Raw genomic sequence first — 20100 nt, 5'->3', positions numbered from 1 at the left:
ATCAGCATAATTCTTATCAAAACCCAAAGTTTTATTTTGAAGCTGATCTTGAGAGAGGCAGACACAGAATCCCAAGCAGGCTCCACGCTCTCAGTGCAGAGCTCAATGCAGGGTTCAAACTCACAAACCGTGAGATCATGACCTGAGCCAAAACCAAGAGTTGGACACTCCAATGTCTGAGCTACCTAGGTGCCCCTGGATGAATTCTGAAAAGAAAACACACACTAAGTGAAGAAGGCAGTTTCAAAAGGCCATATATTGTATGGTCGCATTTGTATGCAATATCCAGAACAGAACTGTGGTTGCCAGGGCCTGGGGGCAAGGGGCAGGTGAAGCGACTGCTAATGGGTATGAAGTTTTTTTTAGGGATGAAAATGTTCTGAAATTAGATAGTGATGATGACTGCACAACTCTGAATATACTAAAAACCACTTAACTGTACACTTCAAAAAAGTGAATGTTACTGCATGCGAATTACATCTCAATAAAGCTGTTTAAAAAACATTGTGGGTACCTGGGTGGCTCAGTCAATTGAGCACCTTGATTTTGGCTCCTCCCTTCACTCTCTTAAAAAAAATTAATTAATTTAAAAAAAAAAAAAAAAAAAGGGTGACCCGGACCTCCAACCCATCAAGATAGGACTGATATACCTGCTGTGTGTACACTAAATACACTGTATATTCTCTAGCACATGAACTACAGAAGACAGAGCAATAAACCAGAGACTCCGTTTCCTCAACTGTAAAGTGTTAAACTGTTCTTAAGTGTACAGTTCAGTGGCATTAAGCACATTCACACTGTTGTGCACCCATCGCCAGATCTTTTCCAGATCTCTTTTCATCCTCCCAAACTGAGACTTTGTTCCCATTGAACAATTACTGCCCTTTACCCCCTTCATCTGTACACATCTACCGAGTGGCTGATGGTTAAGAACCAAACACTTGGAACCATTCACAGTATTGGCACACAAGCTAAGTTTAGCCATTACTCAGTGTATGCATATAGACTTCCAATTATCTGTTCTGTACAGAAGATGCACAATAATCATGTTTATATTAGGTGAACCAACCACATACTTCTGATTTCAAGTTTCATTTTATTATTCACAAGTTCAGCAAGTAGAGTACAATGTGTGACTGTTCTGCCCTTAAGGTGCTCACTGCCTAGTGGGATGATAATAGTATTTAATAAAATGTTTGCATCTATCTAAAACTAGGAATCACCTCTGCTCTGCATCCACCAGAATGGTCAAAATTCAACATGAGTAGTATACAAGAGGCCAATGTTCAAGCACTGCACATGCTTTTTTTTAACAATTCGTGTATAGTGGGGGGGAAGAGCTGGAAGGAAAAAGTGTTAAACTGTTAGAACTGTCAGCACTCCCCACTAAGGATTCAGAAAACAGGTGAAGGCAGAATAGGTTTAAGGGTGTGTACTGCTCAGAATAGTTACTAGTAAATATATTCATCTAAGATGAAGGAATTAAATCCATCTTTTAATATTAAACCAATTGTATTCTGAATAGAAAGAAAGGAGAGCAGCTGCCAAAAGGTAGAAGAGGGTAAAGGCAGTAAGTGTTCAATGGGAACAAAGTCTCAGTTTGGGAAGATGAAAAGAGATCTGGAAAAGATCTGGTGATGGGTGCACAACAATGTGAATGTGCTTAATACCACTGAACTGTACGCTTAAGAACAGTTAAAATGGTAAACTTTATATTATGTATTTTACCACAACATTAGCAAATAAAGGACACTCCAGTAGACTGGAGAGCTTAGGTCACACACACTGAATCAATCATATTTATCGTTCCTAAACCATCAAACACAACATACAAAACACTACTTAATAGGAAATGAAAGTTCACATTGGGCAACAAGAGTCAGATCAGGGCTATAACCAAAACTTTGCTGTGATGAGATCTGTGCACTGGACAAATTAATATATTACATAAAATCTGCTTAACTTCCTAAAAAAGGCCAGGAAAGTTTGGTGGTATTGAAAACTGAAAACAGAGGCCTGAAAGGCTAGAGCACAGTGAGTGGCCTAAGATGAAATCACAGAAGCAAGCAGAAGCCATATGATGCCACGTCTCTTAGGTGAAAAAGCACTTTATATTTCAGGTGCAATCAGGAAGCCACTGAAGAATTTTAGCAGATGAGTCAACAGTAGGACCTTTAGGAAACTGCTCTGGCTGCTACATGGAGAAAGGACTGGAAGGTGAGTGAAAAAAGAACCCAGGGCCCATTTAGAACACAAGGACAGTCCCAGGGAGAGCTGGTGACTGAAGAAACAGAATTTCACAAATTTGGGTGTTTTGGAAACAGAATCAACTGGTCTTCGAGAATGAGAAGGAAGGACCAAGATGACTCCCAAGCTTCTCTCAGCTAAGTAGATGGTTAGAGTGACACGCTGCAATGGGAAAGCCTGGACCGGACTGAGAGGAAAAGACAAATCAAAAGAGAAGCTAGGTTTTATTTCTTCCAAGGGGAAGATGCCTTGAGAGTCAAAGTTACAGCTTCCTCTGATGCTGTTTACCACTGCCATCTACTGATGCAAACTCAGGATAAACACTTTGGTCATAATTTCTAACTTTTCATATAGATTCAATATACTAAAATAGCCTGACCAGCACAAAAATTCTTAAAATATTTTTTGTTTGACTGGCTGAACAGTTTATTACCAGATTAAACTGGAGAAATGAAAAACACACAAAGTCAAATGAAATCTCATCAACAAATTTAGGCGATGTTATCTGCAACTGCACCCACTACATTCCTATTTCTGGGAAGACAAGCTATCTTCCTCTGATGTTTCCTTCCCCAGTTACTAGCACCACACCATCCAGTCACCTAAGCTAGAAATCCGGCCAGTGGCTCCGATTCTACATGCGAAGCTCAGTCAGTGCCATACACACATATGGTTATTAAAACCTGTCACTTTCCATCAAAATCTGAGACTCATTTGTCAAACTACAATGACTATAATTCCATGCTCAAGGGAGATTGTTATTTTGGGTTGGGACCTCGTAAAAACTTTAAAGACAGCGCCCCCAGACAACTCTGATGTGCATCTCTGCTTAAGAACCGCTATTCATAAACAAAATCCCCCATTATTCTTAATGCTACAGCTCTCGTTATGTCTTGGGTCTCATTACCTCTGGCCTACGCTATCAAAATAGCCTATCTCCAGCCTTCTCCATTCTGACCTATTTTCTGTATCACAGGCAGAATTCCCTAATTCATATTTCTGCCATAAAATCCACTGTGACAAATGGTAAAATGGGTATGAAGTTTGTAGATTAAAGTTTTGTATCCATGTCCTGATTTTGATAATTGTACTGGACTTATACTGAGGACATGTTCCTGATTTTATAAACACTCAAGTACTGAGGATTAAAAAGGCATCATGCCTACAACGTACTCTCAAATAATTCAGACAAAAAGGTGTAAATGTATAGATACAGACTGAAAAAGAATAATGCTCATGTGATAAAACATTAACACATTTACTGGGTAAAGGCTATGTGGGAACTTTGTACTATTGTTGCAATATTCTTATTTTTTTAAATAAGTTTAAAAAATCCAATGGGCAAACTGAGGGCTGATGGGGGGTGGGAGGGAGGGGAGGGTGGGTGATGGGTATTGAGGAGGACACCTTTTGGGATGAGCACTGGGTGTTGTATGGAAACCAATTTGACAATAAATTTCATATATTGAAGAAAAAAACAAAAACAAAACAACTCTGTACCCCGGCTGTTCGAGAGGCCGCACTCTTATCAAGAGTGTTGGTCCCGATAGGTCGGCCTTGCCTCTCATTATAATAAACTTTGTTGTGACTGTCAAAAAAAAAAAAAAAAAAAAAAAAAAAAAAATCCAGTGGCGCAGCACCTGGCTGGTTCAGTCAGTGAAGCATGGAACTCTTGATCTCAGGGTCCTAAGTTTGAGCCCCACAATGGGTGTAGAGATTACTCGAAATAAATAAATAAATAAATAAATAAATAAATAAATAATCAATCAATCCAGGGGCACCTGGGTGGCTCAGTTGGTTAAGTGTTCAACTCTTGGTTTTGGCTCAGGTCATGATCTCAAGTTCTTGAGTTCCAGTCCAACATCGGACTCTGCACTGACAGCACAGATCCTGCTTTGAGATTCTCTCTCCCTCTGTCTCTCTGCTCCTCTGCTCCTCCCTTGCTTGCACTCTCTCTCAAAAAAAAAAAAAAAAAAAAAGCAATGGCCCACTTCATTCTGAGCTGTACTTTTGTTAACACAATTAAATCAACGTGTTGGCATATAGGCAACACTGCTCCTTCCCTGGAAGAAAGAAAAATTATGGATGAGAGAATACCTATGACAAGGCAATTTCCTTTCAGAGGCCAAAAATACAGAACACAGGTCAAGAGATGTAGCACTTTGAATCCTGTTCGTTAAAAGGAAAAACACAATGATGACAAAGAACAACTTCATCACAAGCCAGTGTGAAGCATTACCAAGACAATTCACAAAAAGAAACTGAGTACCACTGACCCTTGAATATCATGGGTTTGAATTGCATAGGTCCACCTCCATGTGGATTTTATTTACAACACGGTCCTATAAATGTATTTTCTCTTCCTTATGATTTTAACATTTTTTCTCTAGCTTACTTTAAGAATACAGTATATAAAACATACACAAAACACGTGTTGACTATGTTCTGCATAAGGCCAACAGCAGGCTACTAGTAGTTAAATTTTGGGAAGTCAAAAGTTACACGTGGATTCTTGAGTGCCCCAACTCCTGCATTGTTCAAGGGACAACTGGTAAAAAATATTCTGAGCTAAGAAAGGTGTGAAAAACCAGGATAATGTGAATTATCCAATATAATATCTCCAGCAAAAAGCCTAGACTATTCTTATTAGTTCTAAGCATCCTGGGCCACCTAAAAACATGGCACCAATCTTGAGCAATGAGGATACGAACCCCTTTAAGATCTGTGGAGAGCTCTGGCCCTGCATTTTGGATTCACAAACTCTTTGAAGCCCACCCACAGAACCCAGGCCAAGACCTCAGGCTCTGTGTTTTGTAAAAGTATTCTAAAGCAGAATTTTTTAGAGCCATGAAATTACTCTTAATTTTTTAATTTATTTTTGAGAGAGAGAGAGATAGAGAAAGAGAGAGAAAGAGTGGGGGAAGAGGAGAGAGAGAGGGAGACACAGAATTGGAAGAAGGCCCCAGGCTCTGAGCTGTCAGCACAGAGCCCAATGTGGGGCTGGAACCCACAAACCGTAAGGTCATGACCTGAGCCAAAGTCGGAAGTATAGCCAACTGAGCCACCCAGGCGCCCCTAGAGCCATGAACTTACTCTTAACCATCTACTTAGTCTGATAGTTACAAGTATGACTAAACATTGTGTCAAGAATCAAAACAGGAAAAACTATGTAGCCCTTAACTAGTATTCTAAATTGCTCACTACAACTGAGTGTTAAATTGAGATTAAGTTCACTATTTCACTAGTGCTAGTGTTCTACAATGGACCAAAAGTAAGTACAATAGTTCAAAATGCTGTTTACAACAAACCTTATGAATACAACACAAAGGAGGTGCCAAACATCTCAAAATATAGAGAACACTTGATTTGGTTGGAAATCACCAAAACCTGTTGATAGAATTGATACATGAGCATATTTTTAAAACAATTATGAGCTTTGAGAAATGGAACTGCATTCAGATATACAACCTAAGATAAGACAATGAAAAACTCAACTCACCAGCAATTTCTACAATATCACCAGGAACTATGTCCTTAGCTTTAATCCGCTGTACACTCTTTCTGTCCTGTCGATATACTTTGCCCATTTCAGGCTCATATTCCTTAAGGGCTTCAATAGCATTCTCAGCATTTCTTTCCTATAAAAAAGATAAAAGCAATGAACATATACCCACCACTGCAAATTAGTATTTTATTCCAAGGAATCAAATTTCAGACTTCTCAACTTAAAAAAGAAAAAAAAAAAAAAAAAAAAAAAAAAGACACCAGAGATACACATTCATGACATTTATTAACAATACACATCATAAGATGATAAACACTAGGCTCTTAGGATTCTGTGCTAGAAAACGAAGAAGCCAAGCACCCTAAGAAGGATAAGGGAATAAAACAACAGGGAAAGCCGTTACAGAATCTGTCATCCCCAAGCCCACTATGTACCATGGCCCTCACCTCCAAACACAGCCACACCACTGAAATTGATCCTGTCTCAGTAAAAGGTGCTGGTCTAGGATGGACTGCTTAGGGTCACTGCAGGCTTTTTTCGCTTAACAGCTATGTGACTGTGTATGAGTTACACAACGCACAAGGTTTGGTGCCTACAAAGCTTAGACACTGACGCTACTACCTCAAGCACTGTGAGGATTAACAAACCATTTAGACTGTGTTCTGGCACACAGTACATGCTACAGGTCATCACCTGTAAAAAAAATCAAGTTACATCTCACAATTTCTAGGAGATCTTTCTACAGTACTGAAAACCAATAAATGGCTGGAGTCTCATAAGAGAACTGCCAGTCCCATACCATATTTATTGTAATACTGCATATGAACATATCAAAAATTAGCCACACAGTTTTTCTTTCCAAATTTCGAGATGAAAGATACAGAAATCAAAATGAGTAATGCTTAAAAAAAAAAAAAAAAGCTACGGGAAAGTTCCTGTAAGGGGGTGAGAAAAAAAAAGAAGAAAGAAAAGCACACGTGCCATTTGTCTTCTCTCATTTTGGAGACTAAGCAATCAGAAGTGAAGGAGCAAATCGACACAGTGCATGCCCAAGAGGGCTACTCAGTGCACGAAGGACAAGGTTCATTTCTCACTTTTTGCTTTCTGATATAAAGCTCAATTTAACCTTTATTTGAACAGAATTTATGCACAATACCAGGTGATCTCATTTTTTACCCTACTCTAAGAATTGTGGTCTGTTGTGAAAAATCCTGAAACCTGCTTAAAGTGAAATTGAGAGGACTCAAAACTGAAAGCTAGGGGCGCCTGGGTGGCTCAGTCGGTTAAGCGTCCGACTTCAGCTCAGGTCACCATCTCGCGGTCCGTGAGTTCGAGCCCCGCGTCGGGCTCTGGGCTGATGGCTCAGAGCCTAGAGCCTGCTTCCGATTCTGTGTCTCCCTCTCTCTCTGCCCCTCCCCCGTTCATGCTCTGTCTCTGTCTCAAAAATAAATAAATATTAAAAAAAAAAAAAAAAACAACAAAAAACCTGAAAGCTAATAGCATAGGTCTCACTTTTTTTTTTTTTTTAACGTTTATTTATTTTTGAGACAGAGAGAGACACAGCATGAACGGGGGAGGGGCAGAGAGAGAGGGAGACACAGAATCGGAAGCAAGCTCCAGGCTCTGAGCCATCAGCCCAGAGCCCGACCCGGGGCTCGAACTCACGGACCGCGAGATCGTGACCTGAGCGGAAGTCGGCCACTTAACCGACTGAGCCACCCAGGCGCCCCAGGTCTCACTTTTTTTAATGTATGCATCCCTAAAAAAGTATAAAAGATGTTAAATTTGGGGACCTCATGATAAAAATAACTTCAACCCCATGTAAGATCTACTTAAAGAATATCACCTGCATCACCTTAAAACAGAACTACTAGAACATTTAACCCTAATTAAGTTCAAATGCTACTGATAGTGTAGAAAGAGTAAATTCTCAGCACTGTTGCTACTCAATTAGTCAAATGTGAAACTATTTTGCAGGACTACCCCTTCCCATTTATTCACTGTGGCAGTTTTAATTCCTTTTCTCTCGCCTTCAAGGTCATGTCAGGTAGAGTTTAACTAGACTGCTCAAGGTTAAGAAATGTCCCAAGAGCACTGTATTTTACTTCTACTAAAAATTAGCAAAGGTACATTTAAATTAGAAGCATTAAAGATAAATTATCTCAGACCCCAAGGACAAAGATGCCAATTAAAATTACTTTAAAAGCCTTTCCTTCAACTCAAACAATCAAAAGGAATATTTAGAGCATAGGAGTGGAAAAGGGAAACAAATGATCTCAGATTCAAATAGGTTGTATCAGGCATTCACTTTGGCAACATACATACTAAAATTGGAACAAAGCTTGGTTTCTCTATAGCTCCCAATCACTTGTCACCTTCTGTAAGAAGCCTTCTTTGATGACACTGGCCAGCAGTATGTGCCCCCCCACCTCCCAATACTACCTTGCACTGGATTTCTACTTTCCCTACTTCGAGAAGGCAAGCACCCTTCAGTAATACTCATACCATTCTGTATACTACGTAAATGAGATTAAGACCTAAAAATGTTATTTTTAAAACTAAGATAGGGGCGCCTGGGTGGCTCAGTCGGTTAAGCGTCCGACTTCGGCTTGGGTCACGATCTCACGGTCCCTGGGTTTGAGCCCCGCTTCGGGCTCTGGGCTGATGGCTCAGAGCCTGGAGCCTGTTTCCGATTCTGTGTCTCCCTCTCTCTCTGCCCCTCCCCCGTGCATGCTCTGTCTCTCTCTGTCTCAAAAATAAATAAATGTTAAAAAATAAATAAATAAATAAATAAATAAAACTAAGATAAACATAAAAGTCCTGTGAAAACTGGTGTAAAATTTTACTTTGGAATTTGGATCAGACTGAGGCTGGATTCAAATCCCAGATACTCTACATCCTACCTGTATGGCCCTTAAAAAGTCACTTAATCACTGTGGACCTTAACATCACATGTGTCAAATGGGAATATCATTTGCCTTACAAGATCACTGTAACAATGACATGGGAATGCATGTAGTATCTACCTCGTAACCGGCAGTGATTATTTAATAGGAAAATATATATTATTAGCTTGAGAAGGACAATCTAATGCCATGTATTGTTTGTCTAGGCCATATTCACAAAGGGATCATTTCTACTTAAATATAAACAATTTTAGACAAAATTAAAAGGAACAGCACCATTAAAATTTTCTTCCAAATAGGTCATCTTTTCTATATGATCCCACTATACAAAGACCTTCATGTTCATTTATAAGATCAGAAGTTTAAACTCTAACAGGGCTAAGTATGATTATAAAATGTTTCCACTTAAGACTGTAGACGCACTCTATTTTAGTCCTGAAAGGGGTGATTATATGCATGCTTAAATATCAATACTTAAAATGAATTTGAAGTATTAGTCTCAGTCTGTTAAAATATATTCAAACAACAAAAAAAATCAAACACATCAACAGTCTTAGTAAGCTGAAGTCCTCAAAGTAGGTATCTACAGAACAGTTAATTACAAAAAGTGGGGTGGGTAGGAATCCCATTATATTATGGTTCTATACACTGGCTTCCATTCTGTGAGTCAGAAAGGCCTAGGCAACTGAGGGAAAATAGCCAGGAGCATGCTCTGAAGGGAAAACAATTTATATTGCTAAATATACACACACACACCACCACCACCACCACCACCACCAAAAATCCAAGGAGATAAAACTGACATTGAGTTTATGAAATTTTTCAAAGGAAGTAGCTAGGAAATACAAAGATAGTGGATCTCAAATTTTCTGTTTTTTTCTTAAGTAGCTTCTCTCATCCGTTATTTTTAACTCCACGCTACCATGAAGGATGAGCAATTTTAACAGCAAATTATATACATGCAGGAGAGGTCTAAAATGTTGCCATTAAACAAACAGACAAAAGAAAAAACACCTGTAGACTCTCCAGATTTTTTTAGTTAACACATAAGGAAAAAACAGATTAACACAGTTTAACTCACTTACATAAATTACTAAAATCTAGCACTGCATAATTTTGCTTACCTGCCATACACCCACAATAGCATTGGCTACTAATATAAGTAAAATTACAAAGGGTTCTACAAAGGCTGTAATTGTTTCTTCACCTTCTTCAAACCAAGCCAAAACCTAGAAGAGAAATGGCATGGGTTAGAACTGTAATGTGTTTTTAGGCTTAGTGCCACTTTACACCAGAAGTGCCGAGCACTAAAGGAATTGTAATATACCAAGTCTCTTTTCTTACAGTCCCTAGAAACAAATGGTGGCAAAATGTAAGGACATAAACAACGGGCTTACGTCTCTTGCTCACAGTACTTCTTGAGAATCGAAACTATACAACTTCTTAACACCCTTCAAAAGCTAACTTTTCACATAATAACTGTTTTAAAATCCAAATAAAATGATTTCTGGGAATTAAATCCCATTCATTTTATATGTATATATTCAGAAGTAAAACTTAAGTTCTTGGTTTTGTTAAAATAAAAGGCAATCATCCACAACTCTGCTGACTTGCTTCATATCAAATCATATCAAATTAATATCAACTAATATCAAATAATACCCACAGACATAAACTTATAGTAAAAATATTGTGAGGGGCGCCTGGGTGGCTCAGTCAGTTAAGCGTTTGACTCTTGATTTCAGCTCAGGCCATGATCTTATGGTTTTGAGACTGGGCCCCCACTGGGCTCTGTGTTTAGCGTGGAGCCTAGTTAAGATTCTGCCTCTGCCTCTCTGTCCCTCCCCGCATCTCTACAAAAACAAAATAAAACAAAAACCTTGATCATGGACTCAAAATTCTGGAGTGCAAAACCTGATATTGTCCCAGTTATTTTCAGTGGTTCTATTATAGGTCGCCTCTTAATACTCAAGGTTGTTCTGATCAGGAATATATTTTGAAGGTTATCCTACATATGACAGTATAGCAATACAGCACTTCAGAGATGACCGAAGTCCAAAAATGTTATTTACAACTGGACACAGAACACTGCCCCAAGAAAAATGAGCAGAAAATTAATTTCTAGCTCACACAACCATAACTTTGTCAGGACATAAAAGCTACGAGTTAAGAGAGCCACAATAAACTTCATAACTGAGCAAACTTAAGGTGGTAGAACCCAACACAACAAATCTTTAATGATAAAGAACACAGTAAAAGAGCCATCTAAATGGTTAAAAACTCATTTCTGTAAGAAACTGCCAATCCAGAAAGGATGTCAAATGTATCTAATATTCAATCTAGGAGATAAGATTTGCCTTTAACATTGCTTAACATGCTTGCATGTTTCACAATAAAACCTTTTCTTTAAATCTATTTAGTAAACAATCAAGGTACTGGTTTTGATACTTTTTAATACAGTGGGATAGGATTCAAGGCAATAATGAAACCATCTATGTTTATACTTAGTGGAATACTATAAAGTGAGCTTTTACACATATAGGAAACATAGTAAACAATCAGAGAGATGAATAAGGCCAGGCCCAACATGGATTTTGCAAGATAGGGGAATGATGAACAAGAAATATCAACCTGAGCAGGAAAAAAAACCAGGAGACACGAGGACCAGGTTCTGATAGGTACCAATGACCACTGACAGCTAGTGAGAGAACCAGGGCAGGCAGAAAACCAGAATGAATATAAATGTTGCCACAAGCTTTCAACAGGGCATTCCTGGTGTTAAGGTCAGGCCTAGTGCCAAAAAGAAAACTTCTCTAGGAAGTTATAAATTTTGATAGATGCAAGATCACAGCTGCTTTGATACTAGCCTTTCAAACATTTGCCAAGGAGAACATATCAGAAATAAGAAACTTAATTAGCTCTTGGGGGAGAAAAATCGCTCAACTTGAAGAGTAACTAGGACCTTTCCAAAGGTCAGTGAGGCATTAGCAACTGTAAGATAAGCTTCACACCTTGTTAAAAAGGGTATGAACTTCCCTCTTGGCAGCTAGTCCTGAGGAACAAACTTAAAGCAATAACCCCTAAGAGTTGGAGCAAAGGACAGGACTATCAGACCAAATCTCTACTTTTCAAGAAATGCGTGGTTCTTCTGCACAAATAGTATTTATCACTTACGTAAAAATCCTAATCTATACAATGTAGTAGCCTTTTCTTAACACTATATGACTTTAAATGTTTATGTGTAAGATACCCAGGCATTCGTAATTATTTGAAAGTTCTACAAGTATATTAACTACTGTTTGATGAGAAACTAGTAGGCAAATTCTCAGGGTGGAAGGCTGGTGCTGAACCTACTTAAAACAGACAACCATCAACTTCCTGAATACTTTTTAAAATGTCTGTTTTGAAACCACAAATAAGCCAAATAATTAAATGCTACAGTCCAAAGTGAAGATCAACCCATATTTCGTTAACTGGTAGGAACCAATCCAGTTGTTCAGGTTCATATCATATTATGCGGTCCTTCATGGTTTGTTCTATTGTAAAGAAAACTTCCAGTGTATGTGGGATGATGCTGCTGACAAATGAAAGATCCCATGAGACGTGGAAGAGAGTGAGGAGGAGTGTGCGGCACAGGCATCTTTCATTTTGGTGAAAGATGCCTTATTGACATTATAGCACAGTTAGTTCATAATTACGGTTTATCCCAAGTTATACAAATGTTTGTATGAGGGAGAATGTTCCTAAAAATCTTTACTGAGAATAGGTGAACACAAATAACTATTTATATTGCCTTGTGTTCGCCTCTGTATCCCCAGAGGCCTAGAAGAGTCTCTGGTACACAGATGATGCTATTTACTGTAGAGAGGCATGAATGAATGAAACAAAATTTCATACAACTTTTGCGGTACAAGACCCTAAGGGGAGTATATGAACTTCAACACTCAGGGTAAGAAGTAACCAACTTAATCAACACTATTCTACTGCATAATATTAGGCAGAGTGTTTCTTCTTTCCTTTGCTTTGCACTATTAATACAGTACCAATACCAATCTTCTGGGGCTTATATAATCCAGCAAGTTCAAAGTTTCAAATTTGCCAATCCTATTCAAGGTAACCACTTACTAATGAATGTTCAACTACAGTTTAAACTGCTTCAGTACAGGACAGGCTGTCTAGTTATCTGTTAAGACTGATCTCTGCACATCACAGTAATTTCTGATGTGACAACCAAAAGACGCTGGAGAGCAGAGTTTAATGAATAAAAGCAAATTTATGGGGCGCCTGGGTGGCTTGGTCGGTTAAGCGTCCGACTTCGGCTCAGGTCATGATCTCACGGTCTGTGAGTTCGAGCCCCGCGTCGGGCTCTGTGCTGACCGCTCAGAGACTGGAGCCTGTGTCAGATTCTGTGTCTCCCTCTCTCTCTGCCCCTCCCCTGTTCATGCTCTGTCTCTGTCTCAAAAATAAATAAACATTAAAAGAAAAAAAAGAAAAAAAAAAAAAAAGCAAATTTTAATCCAAGGTAAAAAGGTATATTCCAGTGGGAGACAGTCATGGTTCTGTGACTCCATTATCTTACCTCCATGTTGGGATAATGTACTGAGCTCTTAACAAGATCCAAAAAAAAAAAAAAAAAAAAAAAAAGACAATGAGAGAGAGCATAAGCACATTTTTAAGACCAAGGGCACTGGCCTGCATTCCTCCTTTATCCTTAAGAAACTTGCGATGCCACTGGATACTCAAACACTTATTCAATAAATGAAAAAATTCACATAAAAAAAAAGTTTTAAAGAGGAAATGGAAGTTAAATGCTACACAAGAATGAAAAAAGTATCACCAACAAATGTTATGACAATTTTCTGAGGGTAGAAAACAAAAATTCTTTCAGCCATTAAAAAAAAAAAAAAGTATGAATTAGACCATATTCTCTTCTGATCCACACACAAAACTTATCCCAGGGTCATGGGATTGAGCCCCACGTCAGGCTCTGTGCTGAGCATGGAGCCTGCTTGAGATTCTCTCTCTCTCCCCCCCCCCCACCCCTGCTCTTACCCTGTTCATATTTTCTCTCTCAAAATAAATGTTTAAAAAAAATAAAAATACTGTTTTTAGATTTGAGAATATAATGTTTAAAAAGAAAAACACATGGGTGCCTGGGCAGCTCAGTCGGTTAAGTGTCCGACTTCAGCTCAGGTTATGACCTCAGGGTTTGTAGGTTCGAGCCCCGCATCGGGTTCTGTGCTGATAGCTCAGAGCCTGGAGCCTGCTTGGGATTCTGTGTCTCCCTCTCTCTCTCCCTCCCCTGCTCATGCTCAAGTCTTGCTCTCTCTAAAACAAATATTTAAAAAGAAAAAAAAAAAAAAAAAAAGAAAAACACACATTCACCTTTCGAAATATTTTAAAGAAAGGCTCTAAATAAATTAAACCCATCAGTAAACTACCCATTTTATCTTTTTTTTTTTAAGTAAGAAATTAAAATACAGGGAAAAAAATAAAATCACTACATTATATAAAACACTTCTTGACTATATTGTTCTAAGAAAACAGATCTACATTTTTCTGTATTTTGAAAATGCTACCAACACAAACTCACTCAAATATCTATCTGTTCTATCAAAAGCACTAACCTAGGCTCTAAAAAATATTAAGAATCCCTTTTAAAGGGCCCAGGAGGAAGGAAAAACAAACTATTCAATTACAAGTGAGAAGCTGAAAAATGCCTTGCTCTAAGAAAGTTTTAGTAGCATTTCAGAATCCGTCGAAGTAGCCGTGGTGGGGACAGGGGGATGGAGGGTAGAGAAACTTTGACAAGCCGTGTTATCACAGAGGAGGCAAATATGGCCCTCCTGCTCATCTCCTTCAGGTCTTTTCTCTAATGTCACCTTCTTGGAAGACTTTTCTGACCGCCCTACTTAAAAACTGCACTCCTCCCTCCTCATATTCTTATCCCTCTGCTTTAGTTCTCTATCACTGTCCAACAGACTACATGTTTTACTTGTTTATAATCTGCCTCCATTAGAATGTCAGCTCCAGGCCAAAGACTTTGCCTATTTTGTTCAATGCTGTATCCCCAGCATCTGTGCCGTGTCCCAGGTGTTCAATAAATACCTAGTGAAGCAGTGAAAGAGAGAAAAGAACGGGTATTCCAGTAAGCAACCATATGATGTGTTAAATGAAGGGCAAAGTTGTGACCAAGGAGGACGTAAAGACAAACTGCAAGGACAGCAGGTCCTAAATGTCAAGTTAAGGAATTTCTAATGTTACTTTATACGCAATGGGACAGAGATAACTCACTTCTTCCAATCCAAGTGAACTTAAAAAAAAAAAAATAAAGAAAACAAAAACTACTTATATTTGGTGAACATTACAAGTTAATCAAACTTTATCCCTAGGCACCTGGGTGGTGCAGTCAGTTAAGCATCCGACTTCAGCTCAGGTCATGATCTCGTGGTTCACGAGTTCAAGCCCCATGTTGGACTCTGCTAACAGCTCAGAGCCTGGAGCCTGCTTCAGATTCTGTCTTTCTCTCTGCCCCTCTCCCACTCGTGCTCTGTCTCTCTCTCTCTCTCTCAAAAAATAAACATTAAAAAAAAAAACAAACCCTTTATCCATACAGGTCATGAGTGTAAAACATTAACGTAGCTTCCTACAGTTAACACTTAGTCTGACATCTGAAATAAATAACGCCTAATATTTCTTTTTAACTTCAGCCGAACCTGAGGATATATCATACATCGTGTACATGTTGTAGAACTGCCTATTCACTCTTCCAAAAGAGCATGAATATTCTACCATGATTCTCCTGTTACATAGGAATAAACAGATTACCACAAAAAAGACTCAGTGATCTTTTGAAAGATAAAGAAATGAGGAATGAAAAGGTCAAGCACAATGTAGCAATAGTGCCAATTCCACATAAAGAAAATCAACGAAGCAAGTTTTAAATCCGAAATGTCTTGATCAACCAAGTCAAAGCAAACTAACAGTATTTCCTAAAATTTATTATTTTTCTTTATCAACCCATAAAATAAAAATGTCACCCAGTTCATTTCCTGAGCATTAACTCCGAGTAGTTACCAAAAAGGTAATTCAAATTTCAATTCCAAAATATAGCTCTATAAAGCTATAAAAATCCAACACCCTGCCCTATGATAAAATTAAAGCAGATATTTTAAAACCCATTTGAAAATGCTTAGAAACTAGAAGATCCTTTCTTCAAAGTAAAACTCACATACATTACTAAATCAAAGTGCTAATATAAAGTCATTCAAAACTGGCAACTCAAGAGATCCTATACAACCTAAATATCAAAGAGCTTGTTTACTAGAAATAATGCCAGTGATGTTACAACACTGCCTTAAGTTACACACACAGAATAACTCAAAAAAATTTATTTCCTCTCTGCCCTGTATATACCAGCTGACTTATTCTAAGGGGTCCCTGATAATATTATTGAACCCCCGTATTTTAATTACCAACGCTGAGGCTACTTCAGAATTATGCAGCTAGCTTAAACATAAACATTACACTACCCCAAATGTATTATTTGTTTTGTGCCATGACAAAGTACTGAAACTGGTTAATCAAACAGCTCTACTCCTTTATCTTAATCGGTAAGGCAGCAGCCGTTTAGAAAGGGTGGGGGAGGGTGGAGGGGTGGGTGGTGTTGAATTAATCAAGAACAGACAGACATGTTAAGAGGTATAGAGTAATTCAGGATGCTGAATGATTTGCTATGACACTCTCTTAATTTTATTCAATGAAAACCATAGAAAACATTCTTGAGGACTGAATTATTATTAATAGCTACATATCACTTTGCCAAATGGCATGATAGAATTTGTAAATAGTATCACTCCAAAAAACTCACCTCTTACCAAATTTCCCCCCTCACCTAAAGAAGTGCCCACTGCTTCCTTTTTACTTAGTTCTCAAAATAGTCTTCTACGATATGGCTGTCATAAAGAACAAAGGAGATTTCTGGGGCTTGCATATGTACAAACATACAAAAATGAAAACTTGAAGCTCTGTCAATTTTGTGAAGCCTGAAAAAACATACTACACTGGGTGAATTTCACTTCCCATCACTTCCCATCCTATTTTATAAGACTAATATACTGTAATTTAAAACAAAAGCGTAATGGTAAGAGAACTACGGTGGATGGAGGGAGGTAGGTGGGTGGGGGATGGGCTAAATGGGTGATGGGTATTAAGAAGAGCACTTGTTATGATGAGCACTGGGTGTTATATTTAAGTGGTGAATCACTAAATTCTACTCCTGCAACCAGTATTACATTATGTATTAACTAACTAGAATTTAAATAAAAATTTGGAAGAGAAAAAAAAGAAAAGAGCAAAAGTCATCCCTTGCTGTTAGGATTAGGAACTTCTATGTCTTACTCATGACCATTTTTAGGAAAACTACCAAGAAGTCCACTGCCCAAGAAAAAATGCAATAAAAAATTAATATTGAACAGAAAAAAAATGTTAATATAACCTAGAAATATCCTCACCAACCCATCACCCTGTTTCTGCTGTAGTCCTTTGCATTTCACTAGTTTCTTAGCAACCATACAGGACTCAATTCGGTAAGCACATACAGAACAAGAAAAAACACTATATGTTTTGTTTTTATTTTTAAGATCTAGAACCAATTGTACTGAACCTTGTTCTTTCTACCTAGGAGTCACTCAAGACAGGGGTCCAATTTAGATAAATATACCACCCTAAAGGTCAGTGACCAAATTTGGTCAACAGTAGTGCCATCACCGCCGTCATCATTCTTGTCACTGTCAGAAACAACTGTCACCTTGCCATTACCAGGAAGGGAGAGCAACTGGAATATTCCTTTTGTAAGTTCTATTTACAGACTACAAAGGGCCCAACATCATATTAGTGTGATCTTACACAGTGGAAGAACCCAAACAGAAAAAAGACCTCCCGATAAAGAACTTTTTGATGTTAAAAATCTCATAAACCACAAAAATTTATAAGACCCTGTGCCATTTGGCAACAATTTCTAACTGCACTGTCAATGTCAGGCATTCATTGATTTTCTACAACACAAATGGCTTCAAGTGTTTTGTTTATAATTTTAAAATACTGAAGTTGAAAAAAAATGGAGACACAGCTTAAATCTCTAAATATAACATTGTCACCCAACAGACATTTGTTTCTTGTTTTTTCATCTATGAAACAGAGTCAACTTTCTGAGAGAAAATAAGTTTCTTTATACTTACAAAAGATATACAAGCTGCCAGCAATAAAATTCTAACTAATAAGTCTTCAAACTGCTCAATCACAAGTTCCAACAAGGTTTTTCCTGTGAGAAACAAACATTTGTTGTAAATGTCATCTTAACATCAGAACACAAAGGGGAGAAAAAAAAGAACATGCTAAGATTACTCACCTTCTTCAGCCGGTAACTCTATAATGCAGAAATTCGCCAGGCAACGTGTCAACAAGGAGGGAAAAAAAAAAAAAAATTAGCATGGTCTTTCAAAAGAGAATTCCTAAAATTACCACTGTCTTTGAAAGACATACCTAGGTATATGAACATTCAACCACTTGTAATAGAAACCATACTAAAATAGTACCCCCAAGAAAACATGCAGTATTTGCCGTAACCAATACCTTAGGTCTACCCCGAAGCACAAAATCTCATCGCTACCTAAACAGGGCTCCCGAAACAAGGAGTCATTTCAGCTATGTCATGACTTCTGCCAGATGTGTAACTTTGGGTAGTACAAGAACGGTTAGAGGCATTCCCAACTGCAACGACGCCTCATAAACTGGCTGGGGACGAGAAAATGTCTCGCAGGGAACAACCCAGCTGCAGGAGACTCGTCCGTCTCTCCAGCGGGGCCCGCAGCTGCGTGCGGGAAGCCGGAGAGCTGGCTGTGTGCGGGGAAGGTCAAGGGTTCGAGGCGCGAGATCTAGGAGGCGCAGACCAGACCCCGGCGCCCCCGCCTGCAACCCCTCTCCCGCGGGGCCCGCGCGCGGGCTCGACCCGCCGCCTGCAGCCCTCGGCGGGCGCGGAGCCCAGACCCACGAGGTGGAGCCCGGTCAGCCATCTTCCCTGGCTCTCGGGCCCGCGCCGGGCCGCGCGGGGCCCCTGCAGCCCCGGCGCCGGGCACCTACCGTTGGAGCCCCATCTCTCCTTGAGCTTCTTGACCTGCTCCAGGCTCAGCCCTGTGCTCTCGTTGACGCCGAAGTAGCCCAGCACCTCCTCCACCGTCTTTGTGTGCGCGTTCTCCATGGCTGCGGGGGCCCGGCCGGCCTCGCCTCCAGTCCCCGCGGCCTCCTCGCCTCCGCCTCGCACTCGGGCCGCGGGTTCGTGCCACCCTGGGCGCCCAGGCGCTGACTGGCCTCTCCCCCCTCCTCCTCCTCCTGCGGCCGCTTCCGCCTCGCCGGGCGCTGAATCACCCCGCGCCCCCTCCCCCAGACAACCGCCCCTCTCGCAGCCCGGCCCTCGCCGGCGCACGCCCCTGGCTCAGCTGGGCGGTGGGGGGCTCCTGACCCTCCCTCCCCTCGTCAGAAGGGAGGGCCTCTTTCGCCCTCAACCGCCCACCGGGAGCGCAGGCCGCGGCCCCAGAGCCCCCTCCCCGCTCTCCCGAGGTGATTCGCGGCCCCACCCGGGCCGGAGGAGGGGGCGCGCGGCCGACCCCTGAGGGCGGAACGGAGCGAGGGCAGCGAGCCGGCAGGGTGGTGCGCGGCGCGCTCGCCCTATTCCCTCAGCTCCGCACCCCCGACAGCGGCAGAGGAAACTGCGGCGGAGGAGAAGGAGGTGGCGTCGGGGACGGCTCCGCGGCGGCTGCTCTAATAGCATTTATCCGCCGCTGCCTCCCCTCTCGCCGCCGCCGCAGCATGTGGACGCCGCTCATTGGCCGAGAGGGCCCAGCGCGGCGCGGGCGGCACGGCCCCGCCCCCTCCCCTCGGCTCCCTCCCTCCCGCGCGACTCGCGCCCACGCCGCCGCGCAGGCCCCGCCCCCTCCTGCGCACCGCCCCCAGGAACCCGGATAGAGGCCGGCGCGCGCCGGGCCGCGCTCGCGCAGTACGCGCCGTAGCCAGCGGCTGGCGGAGGGCGGATTTTCGGCGGGTCTCGGGCTCCATCGGTCTTCAACCCCGCTCACTCACGGACAGACCCCAGGGAGGTCGAGGGCTCACGGTGGGCCCCCTGCACTAGCTGCCCTGAGGATTACTGCCTGCCCTTCGGCGTCAGCCTGAGCCTTGGGCGGGGGTGGGTGGTGGGGAAGGCGAGGCCGAGGAACCTGGGAACTCGCTCCGCACTGGGCTTTCCGAAGCGCGTTCGGGTTGGTGTCCTTGGCTCGCCCCCTCGCCCTCCGCCTCCCGGGCCGCACTCTGCATCCTAATCTGGCTCCTTCAGAGCCCCCTTCAGGAATCAAGGGGAGGAATTCCGCAGTTCATTTCCCACACGGCCCG

General features: G+C 41.1%; 1 protein-coding gene across 2 annotated transcripts in view; it reads right to left on the bottom strand.

The window, feature by feature from the left end:
• ATP2A2 (ATPase sarcoplasmic/endoplasmic reticulum Ca2+ transporting 2) overlaps window positions 1-19525 on the bottom strand; it is a 58605-nt gene extending 39080 nt beyond the window's left edge. For both annotated transcript variants that reach the window (XM_042910826.1, XM_042910827.1), the window contains exons 1-5: window positions 18799-19525; window positions 18068-18085; window positions 17898-17980; window positions 9783-9887; window positions 5747-5885 (exon numbers count right to left, since the gene is read on the bottom strand). In XM_042910826.1, coding sequence (XP_042766760.1) covers window positions 5747-5885; window positions 9783-9887; window positions 17898-17980; window positions 18068-18085; window positions 18799-18916 — 463 coding nt within the window. In that variant the 5' untranslated portion in view covers window positions 18917-19525. The remainder of the gene's footprint in view (window positions 1-5746; window positions 5886-9782; window positions 9888-17897; window positions 17981-18067; window positions 18086-18798) is intronic.
• Between the last annotated feature and the right edge of the window lie 575 nt (window positions 19526-20100).

The sequence above is a fragment of the Panthera leo genome, chromosome D3 (genome assembly GCF_018350215.1).
Source record: "Panthera leo isolate Ple1 chromosome D3, P.leo_Ple1_pat1.1, whole genome shotgun sequence".
In the NCBI taxonomy this organism is placed as follows: Eukaryota; Metazoa; Chordata; class Mammalia; order Carnivora; family Felidae; genus Panthera; species Panthera leo.
This window is presented reverse-complemented; position numbering and strand designations above follow the sequence as displayed.